Source organism: Schistocerca americana, chromosome 3 (genome assembly GCF_021461395.2).
Source record: "Schistocerca americana isolate TAMUIC-IGC-003095 chromosome 3, iqSchAmer2.1, whole genome shotgun sequence".
Classification (NCBI taxonomy): Eukaryota; Metazoa; Arthropoda; class Insecta; order Orthoptera; family Acrididae; genus Schistocerca; species Schistocerca americana.
The window spans coordinates 306,515,633-306,532,357 of NC_060121.1; the positions used below are offsets into that span (position 1 = coordinate 306,515,633).

The 16,725-nt window shown below is 37.1% G+C and overlaps 1 protein-coding gene across 1 annotated transcript in view; it reads left to right on the forward strand.

The window, feature by feature from the left end:
• Nucleotides 1-16,725, forward strand: part of LOC124605684 (RNA-binding protein cabeza) — a 73,230-nt gene that overhangs the window by 40,053 nt on the left and 16,452 nt on the right. Inside the window, exons 5-8 of the mRNA XM_047137540.1 lie at nt 7,992-8,020; nt 10,720-10,838; nt 10,911-11,040; nt 11,155-11,355. Coding sequence (XP_046993496.1) covers nt 7,992-8,020; nt 10,720-10,838; nt 10,911-11,040; nt 11,155-11,355 — 479 coding nt within the window. The remainder of the gene's footprint in view (nt 1-7,991; nt 8,021-10,719; nt 10,839-10,910; nt 11,041-11,154; nt 11,356-16,725) is intronic.

The following is a 16,725-nucleotide window of genomic DNA, read 5'->3' on the forward strand; positions in this document are numbered from 1 at the left end:
CTTCCATACCATCAGGTAATCTCTGTGTCATTGTGGCATCACCACTGGTCTTCCCTCTGTGGGAGTACGCTCTGCAGTATTAAATGTCTCCCAGTGACTTGGCGCGACCTATCGTCATCTCGCCGCAAGAAAATCATTTTAGCAATGTTGCATGTTAGGTACTGTTGCTTTAGCCATAGCCATTAAAGTGGTGATCTCCCACCACATTGTGCTTATTGTTGTCAGTGCTCATTGCCATCAGCTGTTGATAGTTCACCATTTCCTGTTCAAACACCTGTTTTTAACCTCTTACTTTGTAATATATGTTTGCCATCTTGAGTTATCGGCCGTTTTAGCGAACGGAGCGCGTAGTGTTGTCTGGGTTCTACTTTTTGTCTGTCGTAGTAATATGGCAAAGGACATTTAGTCTTTACTTCGTGCCCTCAATTGTCTCTACTGTGTTTTCGGTGGCCCTTCCTCCAAGAGGAAGTCCTTGTTCTTAGCTGTCTTTCCTCCCATTGATTGGGTTCAAACTTGTACTTGCTTTTGACTCCTTTTTCATATCAGTGTTCTCGGGTTCTGACGTGGGTACGTATGACCTTAGTTGTGCAATGCACTCTAAAGCAAAACAAAATAAAAGAATCTTCTATTCGTGTGTTGGGGGGGGGGGGGGGGGGGGGAGTTAGGATGTCAAATGGACAGACTGAGTGGGAAAGGAAGGCATCACAGGACATTTTAATTTCCAGTGTCTATACTTTTACAAATAAATTCATAAAACTTTGTCAGCATCACCAGGAAGGATTCAGGATTCACACCCATGGAGTGGAAGCTCGAAAACATAACAAAATAAATTTTTTTACGTGCAAAATTTCATCGTTTTTTCACTTACTAATGGCAGCATTTGTTGCTATAGGTACACTTTCCTTTACAAGTTAGAGAGATTCTTCGATGAATTTTGCACAGCATACATACCATACTCACAGGTGTATGAAACTCTAGAATTTATTTAATTTACGAAAAAATGAATGAACTGTTATATTTTAAACTTCATGTTGTAGAAAAACACAAATTTTATAGTTAATTACCTCAATTTTTACCACAGTTTTTAATAGATTTGGAAAATTCTAGAGTTTCATACACTTTTAAGTATGGTTTGTGTGCTGTGCAAAATTCATCGAAGAATCTATCTTACTTATGAAGAAAAGTGTACCTATAACAACAAATGCTGCCATTAGTAAGTGAAAAAAAATGATGAATTTTCACATGTAAAAAACATTACTTCGTTATGTTTTCGAACTTCCACTGCAATGAGTGTGAATTCTGAATCCTTCCTGGTCATGCTGACTAAAGTTTTATGAATTTATTTGTAAAAGTATAGACGGTGGAAATTACCATGTCCTGTGGTGCCTCTTCTGCTGCAGGTTGGCCCATTTGGTGTCCTACCCCCCTTAATGCACTATGTGGTTCCCAGTGCTCCCTAATGATACGCATCACATATTTTGAGTGTACAGAGTATTTTGTACTCTTGGGAAGAGGATAGTACTTGGCCATTATGTTATACGTGCTGTTAATGCAAAAAAAAAAAAAAAAACCCTGCGTCCTAGGGTTTAACAGTGATAATTTTAACTTGTTATGGAAGTCTTGGCCAGGGCACTGATGATAAACTGGACCCAAGTTTGTAAATTTTCTTCCTGCTGAGAAATTTTATTTACATATTTTTAAATATTTACGTTAATATACCAGTTTAATTAAGAGGTTCCAATTATTGCGGCCTGTGTTCATGATTTACTATGCTGAGGAGCAATATCTTTTTTAATTTGAAATTTAAACAGTGAGATAAGGTCATTCACATAAATTATTGTCAATGCTTCTGTAAATTTTTCTGTGATTGTTTTAATTACTGGTGCATTGAAATGCCAAAGGCATAGAAATAAATTAAAAATTGGTTCATGCATTTAAATTTAATGAGTGTGGCCATTCTTTATGGAATCAACCTATATTTTATAAAAAAGTAATTTGCATTAAAAGCTTTTTGGTGCTGGACAGAATTAAGGTTCTTTAGTTAAACTATAGTAGAATATAGTTCTCATTTAAGTTTGTAAACAATTACTCTGCCTCTTCATAAATTTGAGGTGTGTGTTTCTTTATATTTGCTTTCAGATCATTTTGTTTCATTGATTCTGTTCATTTTTCCACATGAAAGCGTACTTTTTTTGCCATATGACAAATGATTACATAGAGTATGTCTAAAAGTGCTACGTGTCTCGGTGATTTCACTTATTGTGAATGGCATAGCTAAAGTGTTGGTTGGTCATAATAGTTTTAGGTCATTGATAAGAGTTTCACTTTTGGTAGCTGAGTGTAGCAGTCCCTAGCACATTCAAAATTGTCACTATGAGAAATCTTACTTGTTGGGTACTCCAAAGATGTTTTTGAGATGCAAGTTACTGAATTTTGTGTTTACAAGTGCAGTAACATTTGAACTGCTTGTACTGCTTTGAAAAGAATGTTAAATATTTTACTGCTGCTTTATCCATGATGTTTTGTTAGGGGCTTTTATATTGGTTTAAATGACACACATTCTGCTACAGGTTCTAAACGATAGAATAAGTGCAAAAGTTTTGACTGTGTTGAAAGTAGAGAGAGAATTCTTAAGCTTGGCAGGGAAATGTGTTTAATTTTGTAAACAGTTGGTCTGTTTTTCAAATGGGTATAGGAATAATTCTGAAAGGTCTGCAAAATTACCCTAACAAAGGCCACAACATATTCATTGGACTCTGCAGTTCTAAGTTGTAAATTTCTTTAGATTTGAGTATAGGTGGCAGTCAACAGGAAACACTTCCAATGAATAATGTAACTTTCCAACAATTAACATTTAAAATCCCTTTCTTCACCCACAGTTTTGTTTGTAGATGTATTATTTTACGCCATGAGGTTTTTTCCTGGCTGCACACGTGTCTCTTGTCGTATACCTTTCATCCAAAAGGGCCCAGATATGCTGCTGTACCTTGTGAGTTACGCTTTGCAAAATTATCTATGTGAATAATCCCTTCTGCATTCCAGTAAATTCTGGTCATAACCTTTCCTGTCACTGTAATATTTTTGATTCAGGACTGCACTTGTTCTCACATTGTGTATTGTTTTGTATGACAACATGGACCGTTGTCACTCATTAAAAGTAACAGATGGCACACAAAATCGATGGTATATTTTAGACGGTCCAAGCATTAATATTGGAATTAAAGTTATGCTGGTCAGCATTCAGCAAATGTGGTGTACCTGTTGCGTATAATTTCTCTAGCTTTATTTTTCATGTAAGGTGTACTGTAACCCATTTCCTGATAATGTCATTGGCTAATTGTTTGACAATTGTCCAGTTCAATTCCGTGTCCTTCGATCTTCTCACCCGTTGGCAGTTTCGGCACATTCAACACATGTATGAGGACAGAGGAACACAGTGTCATTGACTGCATTAACCCTTTCCTGAACTGTTTACTCCTCAGACGTTCGCCAGTGTTTGATAACAACTGACTAAAACAAGGAATGTTCACAGAAGTATGTTCTTGTTTGGTTGAATGAAACACTTACAGTGCCAGTATTTAAAATAGGTATAAGGATTTTTCTGTAGATACTATTTACTTAAATTATTAAATAATATTTGTTAACTTTTTAACGTGGATGCTATCCCTGAAAGAGGCAAATAAATTTTTCCTATGTGTAAGTAATATACTGGAATGAAATATACCAAATTGGCAAGATATGAAATATTTTTTAGTGGGATGGCATGATGGTGTATAACTCCTTTCAAACATTTGTGTAAATTTTGCTTGCAGTGATATGTTGTTTAGCAGGAAACTGCTGCAAGGCCAATCATATACATTGACATTTCTATGTATCATGAAAGTTGGAGTTGTTTGTTTGACTTCAGTGGCTTGCTTCCATACAGTTGTTTGGTCATAAATGAATGACCATAATGGTTCTCACCTGTAATTGAAATATCTTGCCCTTGGCCTGCCTGTTTTTAGTATAAATTAGTCCCAATTTAGTGTTAATGCAGTCATGGGAAGGGTGGTGCCACATGCAAGATGTAGAGAACAGAGAAAATAAGTTTTAAGGTGGTGTAGTGGAGATTGAAATGGTTCTTATATGTCTAAATATAGGTGATCCAGTGTGGTAGCAAAATCTGTCTTCATTTAAATGTGTTGTTGAATAGAGCATGGATAATAAAACACTTTGCTAGTTTGCCATGCAACATGGACACAAAGCAAGCTATATTAAATATTGTCAGATAGCATCTAGTAATGCTATGCAAGAATTCTGATGAACAACCACAAAAATCAGAGTAAAATAATGTTTGTAAGTGGCTTTCAGTTGAATAAAACTTCAGTTTTTACAGGTGTCAGTTTCTGTTGTATGGAATATTATTACTGAAGTCAATGGGTGTTATTACATTTCTCACATCTTGTGAAGAAAAAAAAATCAGGCATACAAGCATCAAAGAATGGGGAGAACACTCTTGAAAGTTATCAGTCACTGAGGAAATCCCTTTCTGTGGGAAATTGCGTGAATTACTACCTATGTATACTTACGTGCTTTGCTCAAGTTTCTGGTGCAATGTTGTAAAGGATGTTGGGGCTTTGCAAACACGTAATTGCTAAAAGCACTTTATGGGGAAGCTGCACTGAGAGTATAGAGTACAAAGTAGCTTGTTAAGTTGCTTCACTCATTTCTGTTCATACCACAATCTTGGAACAAGGTGTAAAGCTGAAGCGGAAGCTGAACTAGGATAGACATGTTTAGTCACATAGATTGTGTGTAATGTTCTTCGGATCATCATATGGATTATATTATGTGTCAAACATTTTCATCTGTCTTGCAGATAAAAAAAATTGTTATGCACTAAGTTAATATTGCTGAACACACTGTGGGAATTCCACAATTGTGAAGTAGATATGTGTGAAAAATTATCAGCCTAGTCAGCGTGTTTTGATGCATTTCAAATTTTTCTGCCCTATATTGACTTGGCAGTGCTGTAAGGCAAGAGTGAGTGAATAATATTTTACCCCCCCCCCCCCCCCACCTACACACACACACACACACACACACACACACACACACACACACACACACACACACACACACACATTCTCGTACTATCCTATCATAACATGACACTGTCATAGCGCTTGCCATTGTGTTACTGTATCTGCTCTGATACCTCACTCACTCTTCATATTTTGCCACTTTGTGGTCATAACATGTGGCTCCCTCTCATCTGCGGTCTTGATTGACCTGCTGAGTGTACTCAGCTTTTGTTGAATGTGTCTGTACAGTGTGTGTGTGTGTGTGAGGGGGGGTTAGTATGCAGCTTTGTGCATACACCTGTACTGTTAATAACTAAAGGAATACAGGTTTTATGCACATATGTTTGCTTAAAAATTTAAAATGTGATGGAAGTATGTAGCTTTCTGCCGTAGTCTCCTTTATTGTGTGAGAGGAGTCTGTTGTGTGATCAACCTGTTTAAAAAGTATCTGTGCGATCCATAGTGGTTGTTTTTACATCTGCGATGTATGTCAATTGTTAAGAAAATGCTGGAATTACTCGAGGAGTAAAATCTTTTTCAGAGGTTCAGTTCACTGGGGCAACCTTGTAAAATGGGATGAAGATATAACACAGAGAAACTGTCTGATAAACCTAAACAGTTTGTGTGTAGATTGAAATTTTAAATAACGTCCTTGACATGGAAAACTGTAAAAGTGAAATGACAAATTTTGTCAGTTTATCTGCCAATGAGCCTGACCACCTTTAAGTGAAGTTCTCATTAGCATTAAGTTAATAAGTAACTGTATTTTTTGTAAATCTGAAAATACTTACACAAAACAATTGCATTGCGTGAGATGCAATCATTTGTAACTAGTGTATTTTGTTTCTCTGCTCACGCCATATGTGCATGCTTTATTTTGTTAGGTAACTGACAGTTCTGAGCATTATCCATAAAGGACACTTTGATTCTTGAAAAATTTAGTACATGAATTGGTATCACTCTGTAGATGTGTTGACTCTATAGTTATCTTTTTCACTTTAACTAATACTGATCCTACACTTTCACTTGGCCCCTGAGCAGAACAAGCTGGGAGCAGAAGCTCACGATCGGTTCATAGTACATTCGCTGCACTCACTGTGCATGACACTGCACATGGATCAACACTGTATTGACAATGGCAACCTAATGTTATGGTGCACAACAATGTTACATAGCTGAGGTTGGCAAAGTGCATAAATGTTATGGAATGACATGGATGCTGTCAGCAGACTTCCACAGATAACAGAGGGGTGAAGATAAATTGTGTGATTAAGTATTTGGGGCATAATAGGTGGTACCACACGATACATGTGGACATGTGTGTGCATGCATGCATTTATGCACACATAGGCATTAACTGTAAATTTCACACATTTAAACTTTTATGGCATAGAATCAGCATATTGATTATATTGGCTTCATGTTGTAAATTTCCTTTTGTTACTGTGGATCATACCATCCAATTACTCAAGCTGTTTTTTGTTCTCCACTCTTTTAAGAGGAAAATATATAATGAATTTATTGTTGACCTGGGCTTGTGATAGGTGTGATTCTAATTACACACAGCTATATAGTTATATGACTGAGTAATCCACATGTCTGTTGTGTTAGCTAACTTCATTTAGCTGTGTGCGGAATGTTTGTGACAGTTGTTTGGTGTGATTCTCAGCTGTAAGTTTTTGGAATGTACTCTGCTGTTAGCATTTATTCTATTTGAACCCCTGAGAAATAAAATAGGTGTATATGTTCTGAAGACAAATACTAAACTGCATTCTGCTGAGTTCAGTGTATATTGCTTCTGTTCTTTCATTCCTTTGTGTTGTATAGTAAGAATGGTTGTGGAGAGTTGTGCTACATAAGGAATTTTGTCCCAGTTTGTCTGAAAATTGTCAGATATGCACCATGGAAATTTCTTCATTGCGACTTACACACGTCTGTTCTGTGTGCTTTTTATAACTTTAAGTTTACATAAGGTAACTCATTTGAGCATTAGATTGATCGGTTTTGAAGTAAGACCGATTATTTGCAATTCCGATAGTACTTTTAAGTGTTAAATATAATACTTATTATACTGCAACCCAACTAAATCTGTCTTAAATTGTAAGTGGTATTTAAAATTGCCTTTTCTTGTTGTTGTAGTTATTAATACTAAATGGTGTTTCCTGAGTCTACAGGTTGTCTACGTAATCTTTCAATCTAAAGACGAAAGACCAGAGTTTGAGAATCCATACCATAGTGTATTTGGTGTTGATGCACATGCAGGGTAATTTCAGGATGTGTATTTATGAGTATAATTTCTTTCAACTGAAAGCAAATAAAATTCTAAATAATGGAATAACTATGATTGTTGAGCTCAGTTTACATATAAAGCAAGTAAAGTTCTAAAATGAGGTTGAATGTTTCAATAACTTACATTATGTACTAAATTAGAAGGTAAAAATGTGATGGTTGTAATATCTCTGGTATTTTTTGAAAGGAATTGTAATTCATATAATGGTGACAACTGTAAATTTTTTGTTGGGTGTTTACCAGATATGATGTACATAACTGACTGACAGACTCACTGACTTACAGGAGCTGAGCCACACAAACAAGCAGGCAGCTTTATTAAAATGGCTTTCATTGTTTTTGGTTCCTGGTAATACTGATTATAATATTACACAGGTATTAAAAACAAAACTGTACTGATGCTTGTTATTAAAATGTATATCTGGAAATGATCCTTTTACATGGTTTTGTGTGATGAGTAAAGTTAATTGTTTTGTGATGGCTCAGTACCTAACAGACATTTATATTATGAATATACAAGCTGGACATAGTAAAACAGGTATTACCTTGGAGTGCAAGCAATTGGATGTTGGCCCTCCTCTACGCTTGAAGCAAGTGATCGCAACTCGTACTGATACAGTCTTTATGCTTCTGTTATAGCAGTGGCGGCAGGGGTGGTTTTATCAAAGGTAAAAGCACCAGGACATCAACCTGGTGCTATTCATTTGTTTTATTTTGTTATTGAGTACGTATTAATTGGTTGCTGGTGTTTGGTTACTTGATATTTAAAATGGTTATAAGTGTGTTTTGGCATAAAGAGCGAATCTCCGTCCTGCATTGTCAGACACGTATTTTCTTTCTTAAAAAGTAGAACCAAGCACCAGTAAGGTATAACTTAATATGGAAAGGCTGCTTAAGTAATATTGATAGTGCTACAGTTGCACTGATATTGGTTTTTGCAGCCATTTCATATTTTCTTACTTAATTTGTGTGTTTGTCAAACCACCATTAGCCCATTCTCACAGCAGCTAACCAGACCCGTACACAGTATTTCTTTCACTGTGAGGGATGTTGCATTGTGGTACCATGATACTTCGTACATTGCCTCTAATCAGCCATCAGGCACTGGTTCCGTTCAAAATACTGTATTAAAATGGTGATGCATTTCACATTATAATGCTATGTATATGGTTATCTTAAAGTTTTACAACATGTAAAGTGTATGTGGGTCTTAAAATTATGGTTCAAAGGCTTTAAACTTGCACATGCTCATACATCTGGTATTTTATATTGCCTATGGATGAAGCTCTAGAGACTGGTAGCCCTTCTTCCAAATACTCTTTACGTTTAAGTTCGTAGGCGTGGTTGTATTGCACATATGACAAATAGTTAAAGGTTTTTGGCCTGATAATGTATTATGAGTAGATGTGCTATTTGTTGTATAGCGCAGAGGTTGGTCTTAAAATGCTCATTGGTATGTCAAATGACATGTGGCATTTAAAACTTGTGTTACCAGCGGCTATGTGGTTCAGATGGAATGGACTATTTGTTTTGTTGCCATGGTAAACTTTGTTATACAAGAAAAGCTGCCTGCGAAGAACTGAAGAAAGTGAATTGTTCTCTTTACTGCATTGTCAAGGGTTATTTTACATCTTTGGTGACATGGTCAGTGTTTAAAAGACGTTTCAAAGTGCTAGGTTGTCTGGCCTTTTGGTGGATTTGTTTATAGCATAGTATTTGCATGATAGTAGATTTTTAGCAAATCAACAGAGGAAACTCATTTCAGTAATGAAACGATGTGTCGTATGCAAATCTGGCAGGATTTTTACTGTATTGGATTCTATTGGTGCTGCAGGTAGTATCTTAAACTGTCAAACTGGGCACACACTGTTGAGGGAAGCGTACAGAATGCCTGAAGGTCATCATAATTAATTATTATATTCTTCTTTTGAAAGTGCCTACAAACATCGCATAAGTGTGTTCTGCGATGTGTTTTGGTCATTATTGATTGGGCGTGAAATAAATCTTGGTATGATTTGGATGTTCTTTTATTCTAAAAAGAAAGAGATAAAGAAACAGTGAATGTGGTGTATGATGTATAAATTAAACTTCCACTAAGGGGCTTGGGTGACAGTCTTTCATATGTGGTAATGTTTATTACATTGTTCAGAGTGCAGTGCTGAAATGAGTTTCTCTAATAATTTATCTGTGTAAGATGTGTTTACAGTAAGACAGTAATTAACTGAAATAGTTAAGCTTCTGAAATTTTTATTGATGCAACATGTGTATAAATTGATATTTGCTACCCTATGTTAGGGATGGGACGATGATTCTGAAACGCTTTGATAGCATGTTTTCTTGTCTTCTTCAGTGCTGTAGTCTGTACTGATGTAGGTCAGTGGCACAATGCAGATGTTTCTAGCTTTTCTGTGTTGGGTGTCAAACATGACAAAACCAGCAAAATTAATGCTGACAAAATTATGTGTAATACGTGGTTTGCACGAGGTGGTGATAGTGGTGACAGATTTTCGCAACATTATAGGATGTCCTATCATGGTTTGAGAATTTAATTTCTTATGGTGTGGTTCTTTACAGATATTGGTTGAAGTGCACTCCCACACTGAGGTATTGTTATTGAACTTCTGAAAAATTTAGTTTATAGTATTATTGGCATTTATGAGTAAACTGTGTGTGAAAGAAAATTACCAAGAGATGTGATGACATAGATTTCTGGTTATCGACTGTCGGTTGGTTGCATTGAATACCAGTGGTGGTAAAATAAAACCTTGAAAGAAGCCTAAGTACTGGCATTGGAAGTAAACTACTTTGGTATTGGTTATGATACAGTGGAAGCAGAAGCAGCTGAACTTAGTGTCTGTAGACTACCAGGTCTTTTATTCATCGTCTTGTGTATGGTGAAATGTGATTAAATGAGTAGTATCACATGCATGGTACATTCTCAAGGAGTTTGGTGTATAGTTTACAAAAAGTGTGTAATATGCCATTCGACTGTAATTGCCACATGGTTCATGGGACTGGTAAAGAGTACTGTAATATAGCTGTATTTACATTAAGAAATCGGTTTCATTGACTACAAAGTATCTACGGAAGAACAACATATGCATCATCATCTTGCCAGTGGTATGGCACGACTGTATCAATGGTGTCATCGGCTTGCATTTTGAAAGTCTGGATAACGACTATTGCAGGTGATGCTTGTAGGAACCACTGAAACATCCCAGGTTCGTCCCATCTCTAGGCTCACAGAAACTTCAGCTATCCCTGTTTATAAGTGTTCATGTGTAGTTAATCATCTGTAGAATAGTGATGTTACAAAATTTTATAGTATCTTAATGAGAGAAAAGTCCTAATAAATTTTGAATTACAGGCTACGGTGACCGTGGTGATATGATTGTACAAGAGGACACAATATTTGTGTCTGGAATGAGCCCTGCATTGACAGAGATTGATATAGAGGAGCATTTTGGTTCAATTGGAGTCATAAAGGTAACTATCTACAAGATGTTAATTTGTATATGCCATATAGCATTCCATGTGGTAATGTTCTGATTATTACAGATTGACAGGAAAACTGGGAAGCCAAAAATATGGATGTACAAGGACAAACTCACTGGAAAGTCGAAAGGAGAAGCAACTGTAACCTATGATGATTCAAATGCTGCTAGATCAGCCATAAGCTGGTTTGACGGTGTGTGTTCTTCATTGCAACTGGTTTTCATAATCTCTGACAGTTTAAATTTATATTGTAAATACATATATTTTACATTTTGCACCGTGACGTAAATATTTTTCTTAATCACAGGAAAGGACATGAAAGGAACCACCATTAAGGTGCAGATGGCACAGCACAAAAACAACTATGCTGGTGGGCGTGGGCGCGGTGGCGGTGGTGGTTCAAGTCGTGGAGGTGGCATGGACCGTGGACCACGTGGTGGTGATGGCGGTGGTGGTGGCGGTGGTGGCGGTTCTCGTGATGGACCACCGCGAGGTGGAGGTGGAGGAGGTACTGTTATTGTCAGATCTAGATATTCTTGCTTTGCAATTAATGTATTACCTAACTAAAAGACAGTTTCCCCCTTTCTTAAGAGGTTATTTGAGATGTTTTTAATGTATTATGAATAATCCAAATTACAAACTATTTTATTGATACAAAGTACCTGCTTAAAGAAATAGCCATACTTACTCAAAAAATATGAATTTTGGTGACTAAAGCAGAAATAAAAAAGAAATGGTTTACTTCAATTTTTTTTTCATCAGTTCATATTTTGCTGCTTATCTAAGTGAGCAGTCAGCAGCACTACTATTTTTAATTGTTATATGTATCTTCATTCTTAAGCCTTATCCTTCTTCCTGGAGCACCTCCCAACTGTGAAGATGATGTAATGATGTCATCTTCTGAGCCAACTGTAGCATTGGATATGCAGCAGTTTTTCAATCCTGTCATTAGAGATTCAGTTGAGATTTTGCCCCAGGCAATAAGCCTTCAGTGGCCCAGTGCAGATACTTTAAGGGTTTCGTTAAGTTACCTCTGGAATAGGAGCTTTGTCTTCTTGAAGAATTCACTGTCATAGATGTATCGCAAGAATTATATTCACAACATCCATTACTTGAAGCTTAGGTCATCCCAGAAGGAATTATTTCCAGGGATGTATTGTTTGATATTGTATCCTTCACTTTCTGCGTGAGCTGTCCCTGAAAGAATCCAGCCTCAACATTTTCTTTCTGTTAAGGGGACTAGTCTATGAATACCACGGGAAACCTTGAAGAAGAAAAAAAAAAAAGAAAAGAAAAAAACTGTCAGTTTTCTAAACAGTGCAACTTGAGAATAAGGAATAAGATTTGTAAGCCCGTATTATGCTTACCATATTCTAAGAACATTTTTGTGAATCAACCACACTTTCTTTAAATTGTATTTTTTTGTTGCAAGTGAAATAAACCATGCTGATTATGTACATGATAGGTATACATTACTCAAAATACAAACAAAGAAGGTGGTTTATTTTTATCCTGTAAGTTCTTTACACTAATATCTTTAAAGCAGACTATTGAAAAAATGCTGTCACAAATTGTGGTATAAAAAAATTTTAAATATAATTTTCAAAAATTTTGGAAATGAATTCAGGGCTTTTCTTCAAAAAGCATTTTATTTTCAAAGTTAAAAGTGTAGTCTACTTTTAGTTAAGCACATTTTAAGATACTGTACAAAATTTCAGCTCTCTATCTTTAATAGTTTTTAGCCAAAGTGCACCAGAACATGAAATAATTTAACTTTCAGGAAATTAAAACTTGCTTCTTCTATTAAACTTGCATGGCACGAATGCATCCCAAGTCCATATTCATTTTGTTTCCTGTGTTGGTTTTCCTTCTTTTTCACACTACTGCTTCTTATTCTTGCTTCTTTGGTGGCTTCCAATGTTGATTTTTCTGCTTCAGAGTGTCCTTCGGTCAGTGACTATTAGAGCTCTATTCGTATTTGGTCCCGTAGGCACTCCCATCAGTCTCATAACAATAAGCCCTGACATCGAACTGTCATTGAAACGTAGAACAGCATCTAGCACACAAATTGTCAAAGTATTTAGTCCTACTAGAACAGTTTTTTGTGCAAGTTTTACAACTTCAATTATAGTAAGTGGCAAAGAATGTTCATGGTTGTAGGTCTCACCTTGAGTAACAGCCCTCTGGTAGCCACACAGTGAATCATTGCGGAGTGTGACATAGGGTCATCTGTGGAAGATTTATGAAAGAAGATAGCCCATACAGCCTTTTTCATTCCCTCAAGGTCATTTCTGTCTTATGGTTTGTCCGTAATAATACTTCAACCTGTCTTTCTTCGTCTGCAAGCCGAACACGTCCACTAATGCACTTACCACCAGTTAATTTCTTTCCCTTTAAATTCCTCTTAAAGTTCAGTCTTGTACGTAACCTTTTCTGCATGTGTCCAACACGTACCATTTTTTCAATTTTTCTGTCAGTGTAAGGTTTGGAGTTGCAAAGATTTGATACCCTATTGAGTCTCCATCTCTTAGGTGAGATTTATAAATCACACCAGATATCTCCACTGACCTGTGAAATATCTTCACACCACCTTCAGATTCTTCCTCCACTACAAACACTAAAAGGTTCGATTAATTTATGATTTTCAGCTCCACTAGTGCAGCCATGACAGTACTTGGTAATACATACACAGTGACTTGACCATTGTCCAAGGAGGTAGTTGTCACTACACCGTTAAGGGAACTATGGCCTCTTCATTGCCATGATGCATCCAGGCCTGCAGACAAACGTGTATTCCTGTCATTCATGTCTACACTTTCCTGAACAGCGTTTTTTGTACTATCATTTGCTGCTTCTTCTAAATCAGCATAATAATTTTATTGTACCTGTCAAACCTTGTGGAGGGAGGTAAGTCCATAATAGCACCGAAAATGCAAGCAGTTCTGTACCTTTGGCCTATCACCTCATAGCGTAAGCAAGTTTCATATTTGCTAAACTCTCTCTGTTTAGTTACGCAACAAGTATAACCACATTCAATTAATTCACAGAAATTGTAAAAAATTCTTAATTTTGATGCACAACCTCTTCTAGGATGTATCTCCTCAACTATGTTAACGCCACTATTGCCACATTCCTTACACTGCAAAGCTTTATTAGTTCAGATAGAGCAGAGAGTTCAACACTAACACAACTTGAATCAATAGTTGGCATCTGTGTTATCAGCATTAATAATGTCAAGCCTGTTGTTCAAATATTTCAGTATTAGCGGAGTTCATCCGTTTGATGAACAGATTTCAATCATAAAATTTACATAGTTTAATACCGAACTTCTTAATTCTTCCCATTGCTTTCAAGTGGAATAAGAAACTCGCACACACAATTATTTCACTGTAAACACAATATTTGCGCCAAAACAACAGCAAACAATGACTAAATTCTCTGTATAAACAATAGATAAGCGACTGTAAAGCTTTCGCAGGTTAGCCAACTTACGGGACTACAAAGCCATAAAAACGAAACAAATGAGAGCAAAACTTTTTTTAACAGAGCTGTCTGCGTGCCATGAGGATGTCGTGGTGCGTGCAGCCACTTTTGAATTCCTCTAATTTTGGTACTGTCTGTGGCTCATTTTCCGGGAAGTAAAATTTTTTGCTCAGGAAACTACAGGGAATTTAAGAAAAAAATTAAAAAATAAATTTTTTGGCAGTTATTCATGTAAAAGTCCCCTTATGGAAAGAGCCTGGCATTATGTTCCAAACAGCCATCAACCATTGTTTGTCATCCACCCTTTTTTCTTGATGTCCAAAGAAAACCCATGCAGGCAGTTTTTATTTTGGTATGGTCTTACTTGCGAAGAATTTCGTTTGAGGAGCTTCCTTTCATGTACTACAGCAGGCAGCATTACTCTTCTCTGGCCTTCTCATAGCCAGAGTTTCTTACATGAACACTTTTAACACCTGTCTTGTCAACGGTTAACATTTGATTGCATATCAGATTGGAGGCATATGATCAGTGTTGCCCGTGTGGTGTAGCAAATTGTGCCATTTTCTTGGGTTCATTATATTACATTGATATGCAAGTAGTTTTTTGTCAAATGCCACAGGAAGTCTCTTAGCTAACAGTGTTCTGTGTAAGATTTCCAGAGTACATGAAGTTGGAAAATTCCTCTTTAACTTCAGCATCTTTATTCGGATAATTTCTTGAGTAATCGAGAAGCTGTCATTGTGTTTCAGTTGTGTGTAGTGAGCAATTTTCCCTGCCTGGTTCCCCTGAATATTAGGTGTATAGAACTGGCATTCTGTATATAGGCGACATTTTATATATATATCAATATAATGGAAGGAAACATTCCACGTGGGAAAAATTATATATAAAAACAAAGAGGAGGTGACTTACCGAACAAAAGCGCTGGCAGGTCGATAGACACACAAACATACACACAAAATTCAAGCTTTCGCAACAAACTGTTGCCTCATCAGGAAAGAGGGAAGGAGAGGGGAAGACGAAAGGAAGTGGGTTTTAAGGGAGAGGGTAAGGAGTCATTCCAATCCCGGGAGCGGAAAGACTTACCTTAGGGGGAAAAAAGGACAGGTATACACTCACACACACGCACATATCCATCCACACATACAGACACAAGCAGACATATATGGATATGTGCGTGTGTGCAAGTGTATACCTGTCCTTTTTTCCCCCTAAGGTAAGTCTTTCCGCTCCCGGGATTGGAATGACTCCTTACCCTCTCCCTTAAAACCCACTTCCTTTCGTCTTCCCCTCTCCTTCCCTCTTTCCTGATGAGGCAACAGTTTGTTGCGAAAGCTTGAATTTTGTGTGTATGTTTGTGTTTGTTTGTGTGTCTATCGACCTGCCAGCGCTTTTGTTTAGTAAGTTTCATCATCTTTCTTTTTAGATATATTTTTCCCACGTGGAATGTTTCCCTCTATATATATATATATATATATATATATATATATATATATATAAAAAGATGAGGTGACTTACCGAACAAAGGCGCTGGCAGGTCGATAGACACACAAACATATAATTTTTCCCACGTGGAATGTTTCCTTCCATTATATATATATATATATATATATATATATATATATATATATATATATATATATATATATATATATATATATATATATATATATATAAAACAAAGATGAGGTGACTTACCGAACAAAAGCCCTGGCAGGTCGATAGACACACAAACAAACACAAACACACACACAAAATTCAAGCTTTCGCAACAAACTGTTGCCTCATCAGGAAAGAGGGAACGAGAGGGGAAGACGAAAGGAAGTGGGTTTTAAGGGAGAGGGTAAGGAGTCATTCCAATCCCGGGAGCGGAAAGACTTACCTTAGGGGGAAAAAAGGACAGGTATACACTCGCACACACGCACATATCCATCCACACATACAGACACATATATATATATATATATATACACTCCTGGAAATGGAAAAAAGAACACATTGAAACCGGTGTGTCAGACCCACCATACTTGCTCCGGACACTGCGAGAGGGCTGTACAAGCAATGATCACACGCACGGCACAGCGGACACACCAGGAACCGCGGTGTTGGCCGTCGAATGGCGCTAGCTGCGCAGCATTTGTGCACCGCCGCCGTCAGTGTCAGCCAGTTTGCCGTGGCATACGGAGCTCCATCGCAGTCTTTAACACTGGTAGCATGCCGCGACAGCGTGGACGTGAACTGTATGTGCAGTTGACAGACTTTGAGCGAGGGCGTATAGTGGGCATGCAGGAGGCTGGGTGGACGTACCGCCGAATTGCTCAACACGTGGGGCGTGAGGTCTCCACAGTACATCGATGTTGTCGCCACTGGTCGGCGGAAGGTGCACGTGCCCGTC